The 17,012-nt window shown below is 47.0% G+C and overlaps 1 protein-coding gene and 1 pseudogene across 1 annotated transcript in view; both read right to left on the bottom strand.

Annotated features, from left to right (window-relative positions):
* Positions 1 to 17,012, bottom strand: part of Rptor (regulatory associated protein of MTOR complex 1) — a 228,170-nt gene that overhangs the window by 112,392 nt on the left and 98,766 nt on the right. The window contains exon 5 of the mRNA XM_051181740.1: positions 7,195 to 7,341. Within this exon, the coding sequence (XP_051037697.1) occupies positions 7,195 to 7,341 (147 nt within the window). The remainder of the gene's footprint in view (positions 1 to 7,194; positions 7,342 to 17,012) is intronic.
* LOC127221900 (uncharacterized) lies at positions 6,736 to 6,889 on the bottom strand (annotated as a pseudogene).

The following is a 17,012-nucleotide window of genomic DNA, read 5'->3' as shown; positions in this document are numbered from 1 at the left end:
GACCGCGCCCTCACAGACAGACACCAGGAGAGCGAGCAGGTGGAGCTGTAAGGTGTGCTCTCCGATGCCTAGCCTGGTAGAAAGGGGCTGGGATGGAGCAGAGGAGATGGCCTCTGCACCTGTGTAGGATCCCGGAAGGCAACAGAGGCCAGGGCAAACCCTTGGAGATATCTGGAGCTGCTGGCAGACACACTGCTAACTACCAACAGTCAAGGACACACAAGAGCAATGGACGCCATAAGGAGGAAGGACTGGCCAGTGATTCGCAGCCTAAAGTCCCTTCTCTAGTTTCTTTTTTAAAAAGCCCTTGTGGGAAGCTGGTCTATGAACAAGGCAAGGCCTGGGAACAGGTGAACCACACTTAGGAGGCAGGCAGTAAGCAAGCCTCACATGCATTCTGTCAACCAACCACCCACGAGCTGCACTGAATAAATACACAAGGAAGTTCTGTCTCAGGGATAATTAGACTCAGAGACATTTTTCTAAGAAGCAGTCAAAGTTTAAGACAAAGGATTCGACCAATGAACGAACAATTCTTTCAGATGTGCTAATATAGGAATAAAAAGTCCATTTACTCATGAGTTTTCCCCCATAGATTAGTTTTCATTTTTATCTGAGATAGTGGCCCTTTAATTGAAACAACCATTCAGAAGGAGCTCACATAGAAGGCTTATTACTAGGCAGTCAAGCAAAGTGTGAGCCATCTGGACTGCACCAGCACACCTGCAGGACTGTGGGACGGCACCTCAGCACGGGGATTTCTCCTGGGCCACCAGAGGTTCATACTCTGGAACAATCTAGATGCAATTCATTGTAACTAGCTCCAAAGTGGTCACCTGCTCCAGCTCCCAAGCAAGGCCAGGGACCTCCTATGTTGCACACCACTCTTTAGGGACAGCACCCACATTTCTTGTTTTTTAAGCTAGCCACAACTTATAATAAAAGATACAAGAAGTTCAAGTCTCAAGAGGTGAATTCTGACTAGTTCCACCTTAAAACAACGTTTATTCTCTATTCAGCACCTCATTAGGCAGGACATTCTGCAGATCAGAGAGCTGAACTAAGTGCTCATACTAGCTGCCCGACCTCATTAGTACTCAGGTCTAACGTGGCACACTATATTAAAGATAGCAGAAGTAGACTCAATACATAAGTCTCATCATTGTATGCAACCATCCTCAGCTTAACCAAGTGGTTTGAATGGCCAGCCTGTGAAATTTCAGCCAAGGGATTGAAGAGCAACTTCTGCTGCTGGATGACAGACAATCTAGTGATGACCTTCAAAGGGCTCCTAGAGCAGTGTTCAGCAACAGAGCCTCACGATTATTCTGAGCTTGCTGCAATGAACCGTCCATTATTTTAAAGCTACTTAGCTGCTGGCAGTCTTGGCTCTAAATGCTCTCAAACCATTCTACAACTCAGTGATTATGCTCATTCGAAATGAGGGACATTTTCTGTAGAAGCCAGCACCAAGCCAGCACCTTTCAGCTGAGTGCCAGCCACAGCAGACGTGCTGGATGTCACTGCTCTCCGCTCCTAGCCCTTGGTGGTAACCCCACCCTCAGAATCTCCAAGATCCCAGCTGGGTCTACAGAGTGAGTTCCAGGATAGCCTGAACTGTTACACAGAGAAACTCTGTCTCAAAAAAAAAAAAAAAAAGCATAAAAACAAAACAACAACAAAAAAACAAAAACAAAAAATTCTCAGGTGACATGTAACCCTGTAACATTAATTGTGAGCTGCCTGTGTTCCAGACTCTACACTGGCCATGCTTCAGCCTTATCTACAACTTGAGCAAAGGAGTCTGAAACTTTAAAATATTAAAATCTCGGTCTGTGGGTTATATACTTTAAGAAAACCTTCAGAGGAGAGCACAGACACAGTAAGCTACATGGAGAAACCTTGCAATGTGTCAACAGTGGAGAAGAAAACACCAGGGCCGGTGTCCTCCACCAAGACAGTGCTTCTTTCATCCTGAAACTCCAGCCAAGCTGTACCCTACACCTCAACCACCTATCAGAGCAAAGAGAGCAGTTGCTGCACGGATTCCAGTCCAGCTACACAATGGTCTCAGCAGAGAGAGCTACAGTTACCACACCTATGGAAGTAACACAGACTACCGCACCAATCATCTACTCACAACATGGCTGTTCTTGCATCCAGACCAAGGGTGCACATCAGGGCTGAACACATTCATTCCCTGAGCTTTATGTGGGTGGTGGCAAGAGTCCCATCGGGTCCCTGGCTACCGTCTGGCCTGATTTTCAGAAGCATCTTTGCTGAGGTAGGGAGAGTGGAGTTAGGGGAAAGACAGCTTGTAGCAATGGACAATGGGTGTAGCTGCGATGGGGCTGCTATTCCTGTCAGATAATCCAATGACCATCCCCAACTCCTTTCTCTCTCCTCCAGTCACTGGCACGTTCAGACAAAAGCCTACACTTACTTCTAATATTTGAAGCAGGAGAAGGCAGCACTACCCCTTCGCCCCTCCCTCCTCCTGGAGAAACAGAAGAGCAGCCTGGAGCTGTGGCAGGCCAGCCGCAGTCAGGATAAAACATCCACAGAGGATGCCAGAGAGGGACAAGTAGCTGGCTCCCGCAGGCACTACTCAAGGAGTACATCATTCGCCTTGGAGATCTTATTAGTGAAAAAGATAAACTGTAATCTGTCTAAAATCCAATCGCCAGCTCGCTCTCCCTGCTTTCAGCTTTTCAAATGCAAATGTTCTGGGCCCAGGAAGACTGCTGTCATCCATCCTCTGGGCTTGGTGCCTGGGCTGCATGGGCAGAACACAGCCAAGTAACAAGAAGGAAGAGGTGAGTCCAGAACAGAGGTGGCTGGAGCTGCAGTCAGCCATCAGCAGGACAGGGGGGAACATGAGTGGCAAGGGAACACAGAGCCTTGAATACAAGGGAAAGGAAGCTCTCTCCAGGAAGAGCAGAAAATGCAACTCGGGTGGGACCCCAACCCAGCCCCACACTCAGCGATGTCATCTTTCAACCTCCACACACCAAGCACAAAGACTCGACTAGAGCTGGGAACAAAAGGTCAGTATGAGAAAAATCACAGCTGAAAGAAATCACAGTTGGGGAGACGAGAAGCAAAGGAAAAGCCAGGTGCTCATAGCCTTAAACATGGAAGGTATTGACCACAGCTGCTGAGACTCAAACAGACCTGCTAATGACATCATTAACGTTGCAAGGCTACTACTATTAATCTACTAGTGCAGAAAGCATCAAACTGGCTTCTAAATTTGTATCTCTGCACCTATATATAAGTGCAGTTCTCAGACCTCATTAGAGGAGTTTCTTTGTGCTGTATGCAGACAGTACCAAAAATGCACAAGTAATCAAAGTGCAAAAAGAAAGCGCCAGCTAGGTGGTGGCGGTGCACGCCTTTAATCCCAGCACAAGGGACGCAGAGGCAGGCGGGTCTCTGAGTTTGAGGCCAGCCAAGACTATATAGAGAAACCCTAAGTACCTGTGGAGTGAGTGCTTGGTCATAAATGGTACAGCTGTATCACCAACTACACTAACAAGACTCAGGGTCCAAGGAGGAAGAGGATGTGGATAGCTTGATCCAGCCAGAGGTCAGGGACTTGAGTGGAACAGTGTCTTCTGGACGCGACAGAATCATTGCATGTGTGAACTCACTTCAGCTGTGGTTGCCTGCACAAGACCTGCACAAGACCATGCCAGTCAACAGTCAGGCATGGAGCTCTTGCCCCTAACTGAGGAGCCGTTGATAGTTTATGGCTTCTGAGAGTAAGAGTCAATTTTCTTGTAGGCTGACAAGTATGGCCTCACATACAGGTAGGTGTATTTGGGCAAGACAGACTGGACTCAGTCTGGATTATTTTAAAAGAGCAGGGAGACAGGGAAGTGATAGGTGGATCTGAGAGGGGTTAAGGGAGGAGTGTGGTGGCGAATATTATCAAAAGGCATTATATAAAATTCCCAAATAATTAATAAGAATGTATATTAAAAATTTAACAAAGGTCACAAACCACAGAGAAGTAAAATATGTCATTACAACTGAGCAGCAGAGACAGAGGAAGAGGGAGCTGGCAACAAGGACCCATGAGCTCAGAGGTTTCTCTTTCCAGTGCAGTCAGATAAAAAATAAACATCAATTGCAACTACCAGACTGTCCACTATCAGACCTCCATCTGCTTTCTGATTCACTTCTTCCAGCCATGCAGGTTTGGAGATCAAAGCAAACATTGTCAGGCTTGGTGGTGAGCATCTTTACCCACCTAGCCACCTGGCGGGCCCGTTGACCTTTCCTTTTGAAATGGGGGTCTCCATGGGGCTGGCTGTGAACCTACCATGTAGCCCAGGCAGGCCTTGAACTTGCTTTGGCCTCCTGAGTTGCTAGAAGCAGAGGCTTGTACTGTTGGGCCTCTCATCCTTAAAGAGACTTGCCCCCAATGGCAGCTTGGCTTCTGGTTTGTGTAAGAACAAGAATTCATGCACAAACAAGCTAAACAGGAAGAAATGGGGCCCCACACCCCCTGGAGGCCAGGAGATGGAGGTAAACAGCCCCCACCACAGTGGCCCCGAGAACTACGTTATTCATCACAAATGTAATCTCCTAACTTTAAAAGCGCCATGCTATTTTCGTCAAAATTAAAGCAATACTTTCAAAAGGACAGTGAAAGCAGAGAGACTTGAAGGTTTTCTTTAATTTTCAAATTACAAAACCACGTGATATAATAAAAACAGGGAAGACTCTTGAGTGGCCCTGATGAAGCGTCACTCAGCTGCAGTAGCTCCTGCTTGCTGCTGTGAAGCTGACGCCTCCTTTACCTACAGTTTTCCTCTGAGAGAGAGAAGTACGCAGCAACCAAACCCCAGGGCGCCAGAGCAAGCGCTACACCACCAGGAAACGAGAGCAGAAAAATCACCCCTTAAAATTTATGTCACTCATGTGCGTGTTTACATTTATTATTTGGGGGCTTCTGGTCCAACCAGCTACTTTTGGGTGTTATGTTCAATCATTTCCACTCTTCTCTGCCCTCCTCCACACTCTACAGATACATTCCCCAGTTGCATCTCGGTTGACGCAAGGACAGGGATGTTGTCATCCCCCTCCAAGTGCAAACCAGAGCAGCAGCAAAATGCTTTGTCCCTAAAACGGGCACAAAGCAATCACTCAACAGTTTCTGTCAGTTCACATATTGTACAACATATATTGTGAATTTACAAAGAAAATGGCTGGCTCAGGTATGATGGACTGGGTATTGGACTGGCTCCTTAGATAATGAAAACACGTCCGGCCTAGCCTGGACTGGCCTCAGACTCCTGGTCCTCTAGGCCTGCGCCACCACACCCAGGTCAGGGAAGAATACACTGGAAGGATAAGCCTAATAATTTATGCTGGGCTGTTTTTCTACACAAGAAAGTGAAATGACTAACTAAGGTATTAGCTGGGAGCCAATTTTATAAAATTCTATGATTCTAATTTCCGCTGTTTATGCAAGAAACTGAACAATGGCCAGTAATAGTAAGTGTGAAAGAGAAACACAAGCTCAGGCTACATTGTAATTATAAAGAGAATGAAGATAAAAGCTGAGCTAATTATGAAACACACGGCGTAACACAGCACCTACTTCCATGTGCCGCATCAGCCAACATTTTCTCCATTTGATGTCCTTCATGATAAATGAGTCTACTGAACTTTATTTTTTTTTTTAAACTTCCAAAAATGATGTATGTAACTCGTTGTGTTGCAGTTAATGAAGTGAATAGTGTTTGTGGCTGATTAATCCTTGGCAACATCCAGAGAACACACAAGGTCCTGACAGAGCAGTGCCACAGAGCTGGGAGGCGGGCCTTTAATAAGATGCTTGGGCTGTAATTGTGCCTCCGCTGGAAGGGGAGAGGTTCCTGCCCGGTGTGGTTTAATTAATGAGCCTGGTGAGCTGGCTGCTTCCCTTGCTGCTCCCCAGCTCAGGGATAGGCTGAGAGTCTGGCAGGATTCCTTGGTACTTTTATTGACATTATAAATGAAAAACTTCCTTCCTTGGGGAGGTAACTGGGGAGTTTACTGCTGAAAAGCGAGCCCGCCCTGGGCAAACCCACATGGCAAGGCTGTGCGCGAGAAGTAAGCCAGTGAAGGGTGACACAAACCCTGGTCCCCAAATACAAGGAGGCTAGTTAGTGAGCAACGCTGTGGCACCCTGGGAAACGGTGTTATATTTATCAGTCACTGTCCTGCAGTTTCAACATAAGGGTAAATTTACACATATACAATATTAAACAGTAGACATGTTAACTGTAAGTTCTATTAAACAGAATTTCAAATTTTGTTGCTGACTCCTCCAGTACTCTCCTCTGATAAAATGTGAAAAACAACAAACACATTAAAATTAAATAGATCTAAAAAGGCTTCAGGAAACTTACTGAAGGTGATTTTTGTTCTTGGATTGAGAATTTCCTGTGCTGCAACCAATCAGAATTCATGAGCCCCCAGAGGCCACAGAGTGTTCTCACTAGAGCTCCGTGCAGCCCACTGGATGGAGGCCTTAATTGAAACTGCCTCTTCAATTTCTCTTTAGAACTCACTGTTTAATTTAACCATCAAATATTAATTAAAACAACCGGGCAAAACATCACTTCATTATCCAAGCAGCTCCCTGACTCCAGTTCTTGACAATGGACCTACCTAGCAGCTGTTTTGGTTTTACCATTTAGTTTGGTGAATACATCAGCCCATTTTTCTTTCTATTTTTTTCAGGGTAGAGCGAAAACACAGTAACCCACTACCACAGATTATGCAGCCAAGTTTCCTGAATCGCAGGGGTCAGCACATCTGAAGTGTAATGGATAAGCCTCATCCTGGGAAAACCACCTTCGTGATCATGGTATCTCCCCTGCCAAGTAAGTGTGAGCCCATTCTTCTTAAAACAAATGTGTAACACTTTAAACTAGCTTCAAGAGCAAGACCACTGAAGTACAATAAATCCACCCTGAAGTTATTACCCCTGAAGCACATCCCTAGCAGCCTCAACACACCAAACCTTTCATCACAAAACACCCAGCTTCCCAATCCCCCCCCCCCCCAGCACCTCATCTACGCAGGCTCAAACACGCTCCTGCATGCACGTGCATATGCACCCACACACCCATGTGCATACGTATACACATACACACGAACGCAGGCACACATGATGCTGGCCTTTGAGCACCTCACCTCCAGCTCTTGCTCCCTCTGCAGTGCAAACTGTTTGAAGGATTTCACGATGAGACCAGCGTTGGAGCAGTCGTAGACAAAGATGGATGGGCTGCCCATCCACGTCTGCAGGTCATATATGGACAGAGGGATGTACTGAGTGTAGTTCTGGAATGACAAGCACAGGTTACATGGTTATATGGACATGTCAAGAGCTCTGGCTGCTGACTAGTGGTGTCTGGTCCCGGGCAGTCATTCCATTACCAGCCATTTAAGCCACTCACCAAGCTTCTCCTCTAAACTGAGAGGTCATGTCAGTGCCCTGCCTGCTGAGACAGTGAGTGTGAACTCACATCCACTACAGAAGCCCGTCCCCCCATCCCCAGCCACAGCACAACCCTCTGAGGCCCCCTTTCCATGGGAGCTCTGCTGTGTAACACAGATGTTCAGAGTCACATGCTGACTCTGCCTCTTTAACCCTGGAGCACTCTGTGAGTTTGGCTCTGTGCAGGGTTTGTCTTGATCATAGAACAGTGACATGTTAACACTAAGTGACCGAGTGATACACTCTCTGAACTCTCTGTTATGTTTACCTGACTGCCAGTAGGTAACAGGAGAGAAAAGTCCAGTCCAGTGAAATGCTTAAAATCCTCTTTTGAGCCAATGTTTTAAAGCTTTTATTAAAAAACAAACAAAACAAAAAACCAACACAACAACAAAAAGCCACCCTGTACTTACTCACCCCTGCTTGGACATGAACAGGGGAAATGGTGAGCCAGGCAGTTGGCTCTGGCAGCTAAGCCACAAACACTGACTCTGGGGTTGCCTATAGCTCAGCAGAAGGCCTGCAGAGAGGGGTGTCCGGGTGGCCAGCAGCAGCTCGCCCCCACCCCAACACACAGCAGGCTCAGGCAGTCTTCTCCCAAGGACAAAGCAGAGTGTTGCCAAAAGGGCGGTGTGGCCGTCCCCGGCTCTGGTGAGGGACCCTCCACCCAAGGCTCTGCCTCTTCCTACTGCCATGCTGTCCTCGTTTACAACCACAGGACTCTGAGAAAGAACACCTGGAATGTTCTCTTTAAATAAACACTCCCAGAAGGATTCTAAAGACACCAGTTCCCTGCCAAAGGCTCTACACAGCAGTGCCAGCTCCATCAAGATGCCCGAGGGGATTTTCCTGTAATGGAATTTGACAGGCTGATTCTAAAGTAAGTGCAGAAGAGAAACACACAAAATTGGGGGGGGGGGAGTTTAATAAAGAGTAATGAACAGAGATTCGCACTACCAGATATTAGATAGGCTATAAATTTCTGTAATTACAGGCTGGTATTAGTGAGGGCGAGACAAACAAATCAACAGAGAGAAACAGACCCGCATATATAACTGTAATGAAACGGCACTTTAAATCAGTAAAGAAAGAACAAATGATTCGATACGTAATGCTGAAATCTAACTAACCATTTGATAATAGCCTCACAGACTCTGTACCCAAAAAAGGAGAGTGAATTTAAAAAGTGTAAAAGCGGAGTATCTTTATTTACTTAGGTGTAAGAAAAACCATCTTAAACAAGGCACAAATTCTAGAGGTTTAAAAGAAATGAGACATAAACACACACATGACTGGCAGCTTCGGAAGGAAGGAGTCACAACAAAACTGACAAGAAATTTATGTTTAGAAGGTGTGTGTGAGCTTCTGCTGCAGACCAGCAAAGGTCAGAACAACAGCAAAAGACACGCACAGCAAATGGAGTACCGCGAACACTAACGGCGGTGATTCGGGAGCAAACTATGCAGCAGTCGACTGGTGACGGCAGAAACGAGTCCATCCATTCCCACCCACCCACACAGTTCTCTCTGCTGTTCTCCAGCGAGTGAAAGGAGTGATCAAAGATAAACAATGCTTCGTCATGACAAAGACATGTTTAGCTCAGTGTCGGCAGGGGTAGAATTGAACGAAAATTAGAAGGCAATTAGTCATTAGTGATCAAATTTTAAAATCTCCATCCCTGGGCAGTGGTGGCACAAGCCTTAACCCCAGCACTCAGGAGGCAGAGCAAGTGGATCTCTGTGAGTTCAAGGCCAGCCTGGTCTACAGAGCTACTTCCAGGACAGCCAGACTACAAAAAACCAAAACCAACCAAACAAAACCAACCCACCCTTTTATCAGCTTCCACACGTCCCTACAGAAACTCTAGCATTTATACAAAGAACAGTGGAGGGTGTTTGGAGCTTACACTAGTAAGACTGTGGCCCATAGGCCTGGTGTCCACTTTCTGTCCTTCCTTCATGCAGGACAGCCTGGCTGAGGACGCACCAGTTTCCTCTGTTGCTAAGACTATCCTCCCAGAATAGGGCCAGAGACATGTGACTAGAGATCAAAGTCCCAACCCCAGTCACAAGCGCTATCACCCAGGAATACGCCACGTTTACTCTCTCCCTTCCCTCCTGGTTCCCATGTCTCAGGGAAAGCAGAGTCTTCCTAGGCAACGCTCTTCGGCATTTCCCATAATGTCCCCTTTTTCCATGCCTCACGGTGCCAGGGGACAGGTGCTCTTCCTTGCCTCTCTGATATCTACAAGCAGAGCTGCCTCCTCCTGAAACAGCACCCGCTCCTTAGCTGTCTCTTTAAGCATCACCTAACAGCATCCTCCAGCCCCACGTTCTTTCCATGTGTTGTGGAACTCACTACACAACAGAGCACAGGCCATTCAAGACACACAACTCTCCCAGTTCAGCCTGTTCCAGCCAAGTCTCTCCGTCTCCCTCTGCTCACTGAAGTTTGGGTTCTCTACAACACACAATGTACAAATACTGGCCCACCTAACACAGGTCAGTTCTGGCAAAACTGTACCCAACTCCACACAAACACCAGCATGCCAGGAGCCCAGTCTGGGTCTCTAAGTACAGTCCTGGGCGGACCTAGGATCTGTGCGGAAGTGTCTCCCATCAGATTTGATTACACAGGGAACTGGGGGGGTGGGGGGGCGGCTTGCGGCACCCTGAGGAACTGTAGAGAAGGGACACAAAGAATAATGGGCACATCAAAATGTGAGAATCGTTGGGAGGGAGGGAGTGGGGAGGGGCCCTATCAGATATTAGAGCCATTTTGATGCTGGTGGCCAAGGATGGAATTTTTGAATAAAAAAATGGTATCATTAGATCATAATACAAAAAATAAAATATGCAGGGGCAGGAGAGATGGCTCAGCAGTTTAAAGCACTGGCTGCTCTTCCAGAGGACCCAGCACCCACATGGGTGCTCACAGCTGTAACTCTAGTTCCAGGGGATCTGACACCTTCACACCAATGCAAACAAAATAAATTTAAATAAATTATTAAAATAAAATACGCATGAACCCACTACTAACTAACTGAGGTCTGAAGAACAGAAGGCAGCGGTGTCCCTATTGGCGTGCAGAAGAGGAGCAAGACACTGTTTAAGGCCATGCAGCATGTGCACAGCTCCAAAGCACCTGATTACCCACTGATGACGAAGGAGAAGCCAAAGCAGCAACTGCCAAGCCATGAGGTGGTGTCCCTAGCAACAGTGAGCACCACCAGCCAGAAGAATGCTTTCAGGGGGCGGTTCTATCAGTCCTGGGGTTCAACTCAGGCTATCACTGTGGAAACAAGCACACTTACACTGATTTTCTTACCCACCCAGCCTTGTTTGTTTGTTTGAACTTTCAGCACAAGCATACAAATAGGATTCTTTATAAAGAAAATAAAACTAGCTAGGCAGTGGTGGCACACGCCTTTAATCCCAGCACTTGGAAGGAAGAGGCAGGTGGATCTCTGTGAGTTTGAGGCCAGCCTGGTCTACAGAGCGAATGCCAGACAGGCTCCAAAGCTACAGAGAAACCCTGTGTAGAAAAAAAAAAAAGAAAAGAAAAGAAAAAGTAAAAGCCGGTGAATCTGTGAATCACAGAACATATTCCAAGGAGACTGTAGACTGTTTGGCCAAATCAGCCACAGCTCTACAGTAACTAGGCCCATCTTGGAAACAGGAGCCCGGTTGAAAAAGTTAGCTGCACCACTTGATGACATTTAAGTAAATGTAAAAACAAACAAAATTGCCTAGGCATGGTATCCTTCACCTATAACCCCAGGACTTGAGAGACCGAGGCAGGAGGACAGTACTTTAAGCCTGTCCGTGCCCAAGAGATTTTCCAAGAGTATGACATTAAGTACTACAGTACCAAGGGTGGTTTGCTCAGCAAATAACCCTGTGACAAGTTCTCAGTTTACCAGGTTCCATCTAGAATGCTCCCCAAGGCCCATGTGCCAAACGCCAGCACCCGGTTTGTGAAGGGGGTCTTTCCTCTTCTGCTACACTGTACTGCCTCAGGCCCAAATGCACAGGCTGCCTGTCACAGTACCAAAACTAAAACAGCAACTCCCAAGCGTCAGACTTCTCTCTTATTGTGCACTGTTCCCGTGTAAACACATGCTTTAAATTAAACACGGCTGGGGTCTGCAGCTGCTGTGGCTCTCAGGTAATCAAAGAAGAGTTAAGAAGTGCTTCTAACCACATATCCAGGAACAATAAATGCTGTAACGAACCCATGTGCAAATCAGTATATACATTTAAATATTTGAAGCCATTGTGGTACAGTGTAGTAGCTGCACACCTGGCTCATGAACACCCACGCACACAGAAATTGAAGCTCGGAGCATTCAGACAGCTGGCCAGCCTTCCTTACCACAGACATGCTGCCTCCTAGGGGCCTGGGTCATGCCTGAGAGCTGTGCAAGAGAAACTCCAGCTTTACACCAGCAGCAGCTCTGCCCATTCAGCAGGGAAGGGACACAGTACAAAGGGTGGCTACAATTGCAAGCATAAATGAGGATGGAAAGGGCAAGCTGAGCCAGGAACGGTGGTATCATTCATACAGACACACACACACACACACACACACACACACTCACACTCTCTCACACACACACCACCCACACACACACACACACACACACACACACACCCAGGAGGGAAAGCGCAAGCCCCCACCTGACCAGCATGCCCAGCAGGAACAGGGAGCAAACAAGAGGGAGGCGGAGGGAAGTGGACAGGGGTTGGAAGCGAGGGGTTACCTGAATAAAACAAGGAGAGATGGCTGAGGCAGGCTTAATCACACACAGTACCTGTCCAGTTCCTAGCTCCCTTCTCAGACAATCAGGAATACTGCATCAACTGTCTTGCAAGTATAGTTTTTAGCGGCTCTAGAACCATTTGTTTTAAAAAGTTGTTAAAACGTGGGTGAAGGTAAGTATTCCTTTCAGCACCAAGGAATTTCTTTATAAATTTATAAAGAAAAAAAAATGCCAGTTTCCCAGGCTTTCTCTTAAAAATAAATAAATAAATAAATAAATAATTAAAAAAATTTTTTTAAGACTCCTAATTTTTTGCTGAATGCCTTCTACTATGGTAAGCAAATTCTAAAAAGAGAGGGGTCAAGCTCTTCTTCTGCATTTTCTCAAAGTAACAATTTCAATAAATGATACTGTCTGGTGTAAGTGACATAATTATAAAAGTCACAAGTCAATTTTTTCCAATGAATGCATATTTTAAAACCTATGTGATCAGCCGGGCAGTTGTGGTGCACACTTTTAACCCCAGCCCTTGGGAAGCAGACACAGACAGATCTCTTAAGTTGAAGGCCAGTCTGATCTACATAAGAGTTCCAAGACAATCAGGGTTACACAGAGAAAAACAAACAGACAGACACATAAGTAAAACCCAGAACTCTATGATCTGTCTTTGAACAGAAGCAGCAGCCGCCTGCTCCATACCAGAGGGAGAGGCAACATCTACTTACCTAATAGTGACAATGTTGTGTAAAAACCACACAAACTGTATGTGCTTGTGTACGTGTGTGCATGTATGATCATGGGAACAGTATCTATAGCTGTACAGTGCATGTTTCCTTAACTGTAAGGAAGGCAAGACATAGGCAATAAAAACAACAACAACAACAACGTAAGCACCCTCAGCCTTAAGACTCTAAGGCCCCAGAGTTCAACATGGAAGTCACAGACCACCCTGTCTGCCTTAAAAGCACTACTTCCTGACACCCAGCATTTGTGTGCCACCCTCCACCACTGCTGGTTAGTGAGCATTCAGGAAATGTGTGTGTGTGGGGTGGTGTGTGTGTGTGTGTGTGTGTAATCTCCAAGGCATGCTCAGAGAGCACTGCTGGTTAGTGAGCATTCAGGAAATGTGTGTGTGTGGGGTGGTGTGTGTGTGTGTGTGTGTGTGTGTGTGTGTGTAATCTCCAAGGCATGCTCAGAGAGCACTGCTGGTTAGTGAGCATTCAGGAAATGTGTGTGTGTGGGGTGGTGTGTGTGTGTGTGTGTGTGTGTGTGTGTGTGTGTAATCTCCAAGGCATGCTCAGAGAGCAGGTATGCAAATACCACCTGCAACAGAGACAGGAAGCAGTGGAAACCAGCCCCTTGAGCAGTAGAGTGCCAGCTACTGGGAGCCCTATCTTTATAACAGGACAGCTTTCCCTGAAAACCCATCACTTTCCCTGCCCAAGGCTCTAAACCTACAGATTGATGGGAGCTGGGTCTCCCTGTATCATTGGATGATGGTCCCTCCCCAGCTACCGCCACATTTTTCTAGTTTCTCCTCCCTCTCTGGCTTAGTGTTTTCTGCTGCTATGACACAATGTCATCCGGGGTAACTGATGGAGAAGTGGGCTTCCTCCCAGCTCTAGGATGCTGGCACCTGTTGAGGCTTCTTCCTGAGGTCCAGGCCTTCCTTCTTATAAGTCACATGTGCTTACGACAGGGACCACCTTTGCTTTTGCTCCAGACATCACTGGCCTCTGTGTGGCTCTTCGACTCCTCAGACCACACCCTGGGGACCTAACACCATGTGCCCCACTTCTCATAAGGGCACACTTACAGCTCAGGGCTAACACACTACCCAAGCACAGACGACCACCAGCCCCTTCTACCTGCAGCCCACCACTGACTTACTCGACACTCAGGTTCACCTTGGTGGCTGGATTAGTATATTACCATTTTTGTCCTGTGCTGGCTCTCCTCGTCAAAAGCCAACTGACCATGCCCATCCCCCAGCAATCTGGAAGCACCTGCCTCACCTCCTGTCCCTTCTGATCCTTCTTCCCAATTCTCACAGTGCAGAGTGCTTCTCCTCCTAACTCTGTAAGCTGTGCCTCTCCTTCTGACTTGGTGGCTGGCTCACCTCCTGCACAGAGGCCCTGGGAAGAAGGGGAGCTCGCTGCTTATGGCTACTAAACTGGACTCTGCTCCTCAAAGGGCCCGTCCAGGGTTCCCTGTATCACCCTGACTTGTCACAACATAATTAGCAGTTTTTCTTTAATTTGGCCTAAAGACCAACAACTAGCCGGGAAGTCTTTGGTTTCAGTGTGGCCCCCAGGATGTCTTATCCTATGTCCTGAGCAATCAGACACAACGAGGGGCACTGTGAAGAGCAGGCCCAGTCTCTGATGGCATTTCTGGAAGGAGGCAGAATCTGGACATAAACAAAACAAAACTTTCAAGTAAGTATGCTACATTACAATGCGTTGGTGGGGCACGCCCTTAATCCCAGCACTCCTGAGGCAGAGGCAGAGGCAGGCAGATCTCTGTGAGTCTGAAGCCAGCCTGGTCTACAGGGCAAGTTCCAGGACAAGTTCCAAAGCCACAGAGAAATTCAGTCTCAAAAAACCAACCAAACAAACAAACAAAAACAAAAAACAAAACAAAACAAACAACAACAACAACAACAAAAAAAAAAAAAAAAAAAAACAAAAAACAAAAGTAAACCATGAACACTGAAGAGGAGAGCAGAGACACAGCCTGCCCTTCCAGGTGAAGTGGCTCTAGCTCCGCAGGCAGAAGTCACCCAGAGCCCCACTGGGTGCACAAGCAAAGGTTAGAATTAGCATCTGTCATGTTGGACTTGTAGAGCAGGGAGAAAGGTGTGCTGATGAGCTGAGTGGGAAAAGCTCTTCTCTGTAGAGGGGAAAAGAGGGTCTGAAACTAGCTGAAGTATCTATCTGTCCAAGGAGAAGGATGACGCTCCTTCCTGATCAATGCTGAACCTCGGATTCCCGGGTTGCTAGTGGCTACAGCTGCGGGTGCTGACTGCCTGACAGACCAGGAAGCCAAGGACAATCAAACGCTGCACCTGGCTTTCTACAGCAGTCATGGAAGTAGAGACAGACACTGATGATTCATAGAGGAAAATGTAGTTAAGACAAATATGCACAAACCGTTCGGAATATTACCTTTTCCCTACAGTGTATTGTTTATAATAGCACCAGCTTCACTGTGATTAGTGGAGTAGATTTTTAAGGCCGATGGATTTAGCAACAGGCCTGCACAGTATTACTAGGGTTTTATGTTATCTGGACCTGGATAAACACTAGTCTGTCTCTGGTGGGCAATCACATGAAAACGAATTTTATGAAAGGATCAATCAATGGGACAATATGGCAGAAAAAACAAAAAGGATCTTTGCACCAGAAACAAATCTGATTTTATGACCAACTATACACTGACAGGCTGACCGAGATGGCAGGAGATGAGCCCTTGCGGCCATGAAGAACCAGACACACACAGAGGACCACAGGGAAGTTTCAGAGGACTGAAGAGAAGGAGCTGGCATTTGGTACACTCGAGAATCAGAAAGCACGTTGACTGTGGAAATGACACCTGGTTAGGCTACGGTCTGCCCCATCCTCCATCTCTACTTCTGTGACTGGGGCTAGGGTTAAGGCTTTGAGACATGACACAGCTATAGAATGAAGGCTGGTCTCAAACTCCTGACCCTCTTGTCCCAGCCCGCAGAGTGCTGGAGTCAGAGCACAGCTCACCATGACACTGAATATGTTTCTTTACGTGTTGGGTGGAGGCTGCAGCGCTCCTCAGTAAGTCGGGGAGACCAATGGCACTGCTGAGAGTAGGAAAAATTATCTTCTGCCTGAGTTTCCTTTTGGAAAAGTCTGACCTACCAATCTTCAGATCTGTACACGAAGGTAGGTAGCAGTTTGCTCCCTCCTCCTTTTCTGTCCATTTTGCTGTGTTTTCTAGCTGACACTACGTGTGGACACACATGGGAGGCCCGCCTGCCATCAGTGCCTCACTTGATCCCAGTGGTTCTGACTATGGGTGACCCTGCAATGACAGAGCTGCTCTCTGTACCTGGAGCTGCGCCTCTGTGCACGGCACATCTCAGCCCGCTTTCCCATCTGACTCATCTGAGCTCTTCAGGAATAAAACGTGAGATGCCCACTACTAACAAAGACAGGCACGGACTAAAAACACCTACGAGAGACACAGCTGAGGAGGACTAAAGGCATGAGGGTTATTAAAGCCCAAGCAAGCCAAGCAGCATTCTGTTTTCAAAGCAGGCAAGACCAGGTGTGGCTCAGTGGAGAAGGCTGGGTTCCACACCGCAGGGTGAAACGGACCTGATCAGACGCCTTAGCAAGGGAGACGACAGACCATGGTCAGGCAGAAGAGGAAATGCTGAAAGCTAACTACCCTGCCACACATCAGGACTACTAAGAATTATAAACACAACAGCAACAAGATCCCACTACACATGTTGCAGAATGACTAAAATCTGGAATTCTGATAGTGCCAATTCAGCCACACATGAACCAAAAGGAGCTTCCACTCAGTACTGGTGGAAACGCAGACGGCACAGACACTTGCAACAAAGTCTTGCAGTACAAAGTTAAATATACTCGATGTGCACCAGCAATCGCCAACTGAAACGTTAAGAATCCCGAGTCAAGAAGCAGGAAGAGCCCAGCCTGCATGAATACCTGTCTCAAATGAATAATGCCAGACCAGAGGTGCAAACAG

The sequence above is a fragment of the Phodopus roborovskii genome, unplaced genomic scaffold (genome assembly GCF_943737965.1).
Source record: "Phodopus roborovskii unplaced genomic scaffold, PHOROB, whole genome shotgun sequence".
Taxonomy (NCBI): domain Eukaryota; kingdom Metazoa; phylum Chordata; class Mammalia; order Rodentia; family Cricetidae; genus Phodopus; species Phodopus roborovskii.
The sequence above is the reverse complement of the archived record's forward strand: the minus strand, read 5'-3'. Positions and strand labels throughout refer to the sequence as shown.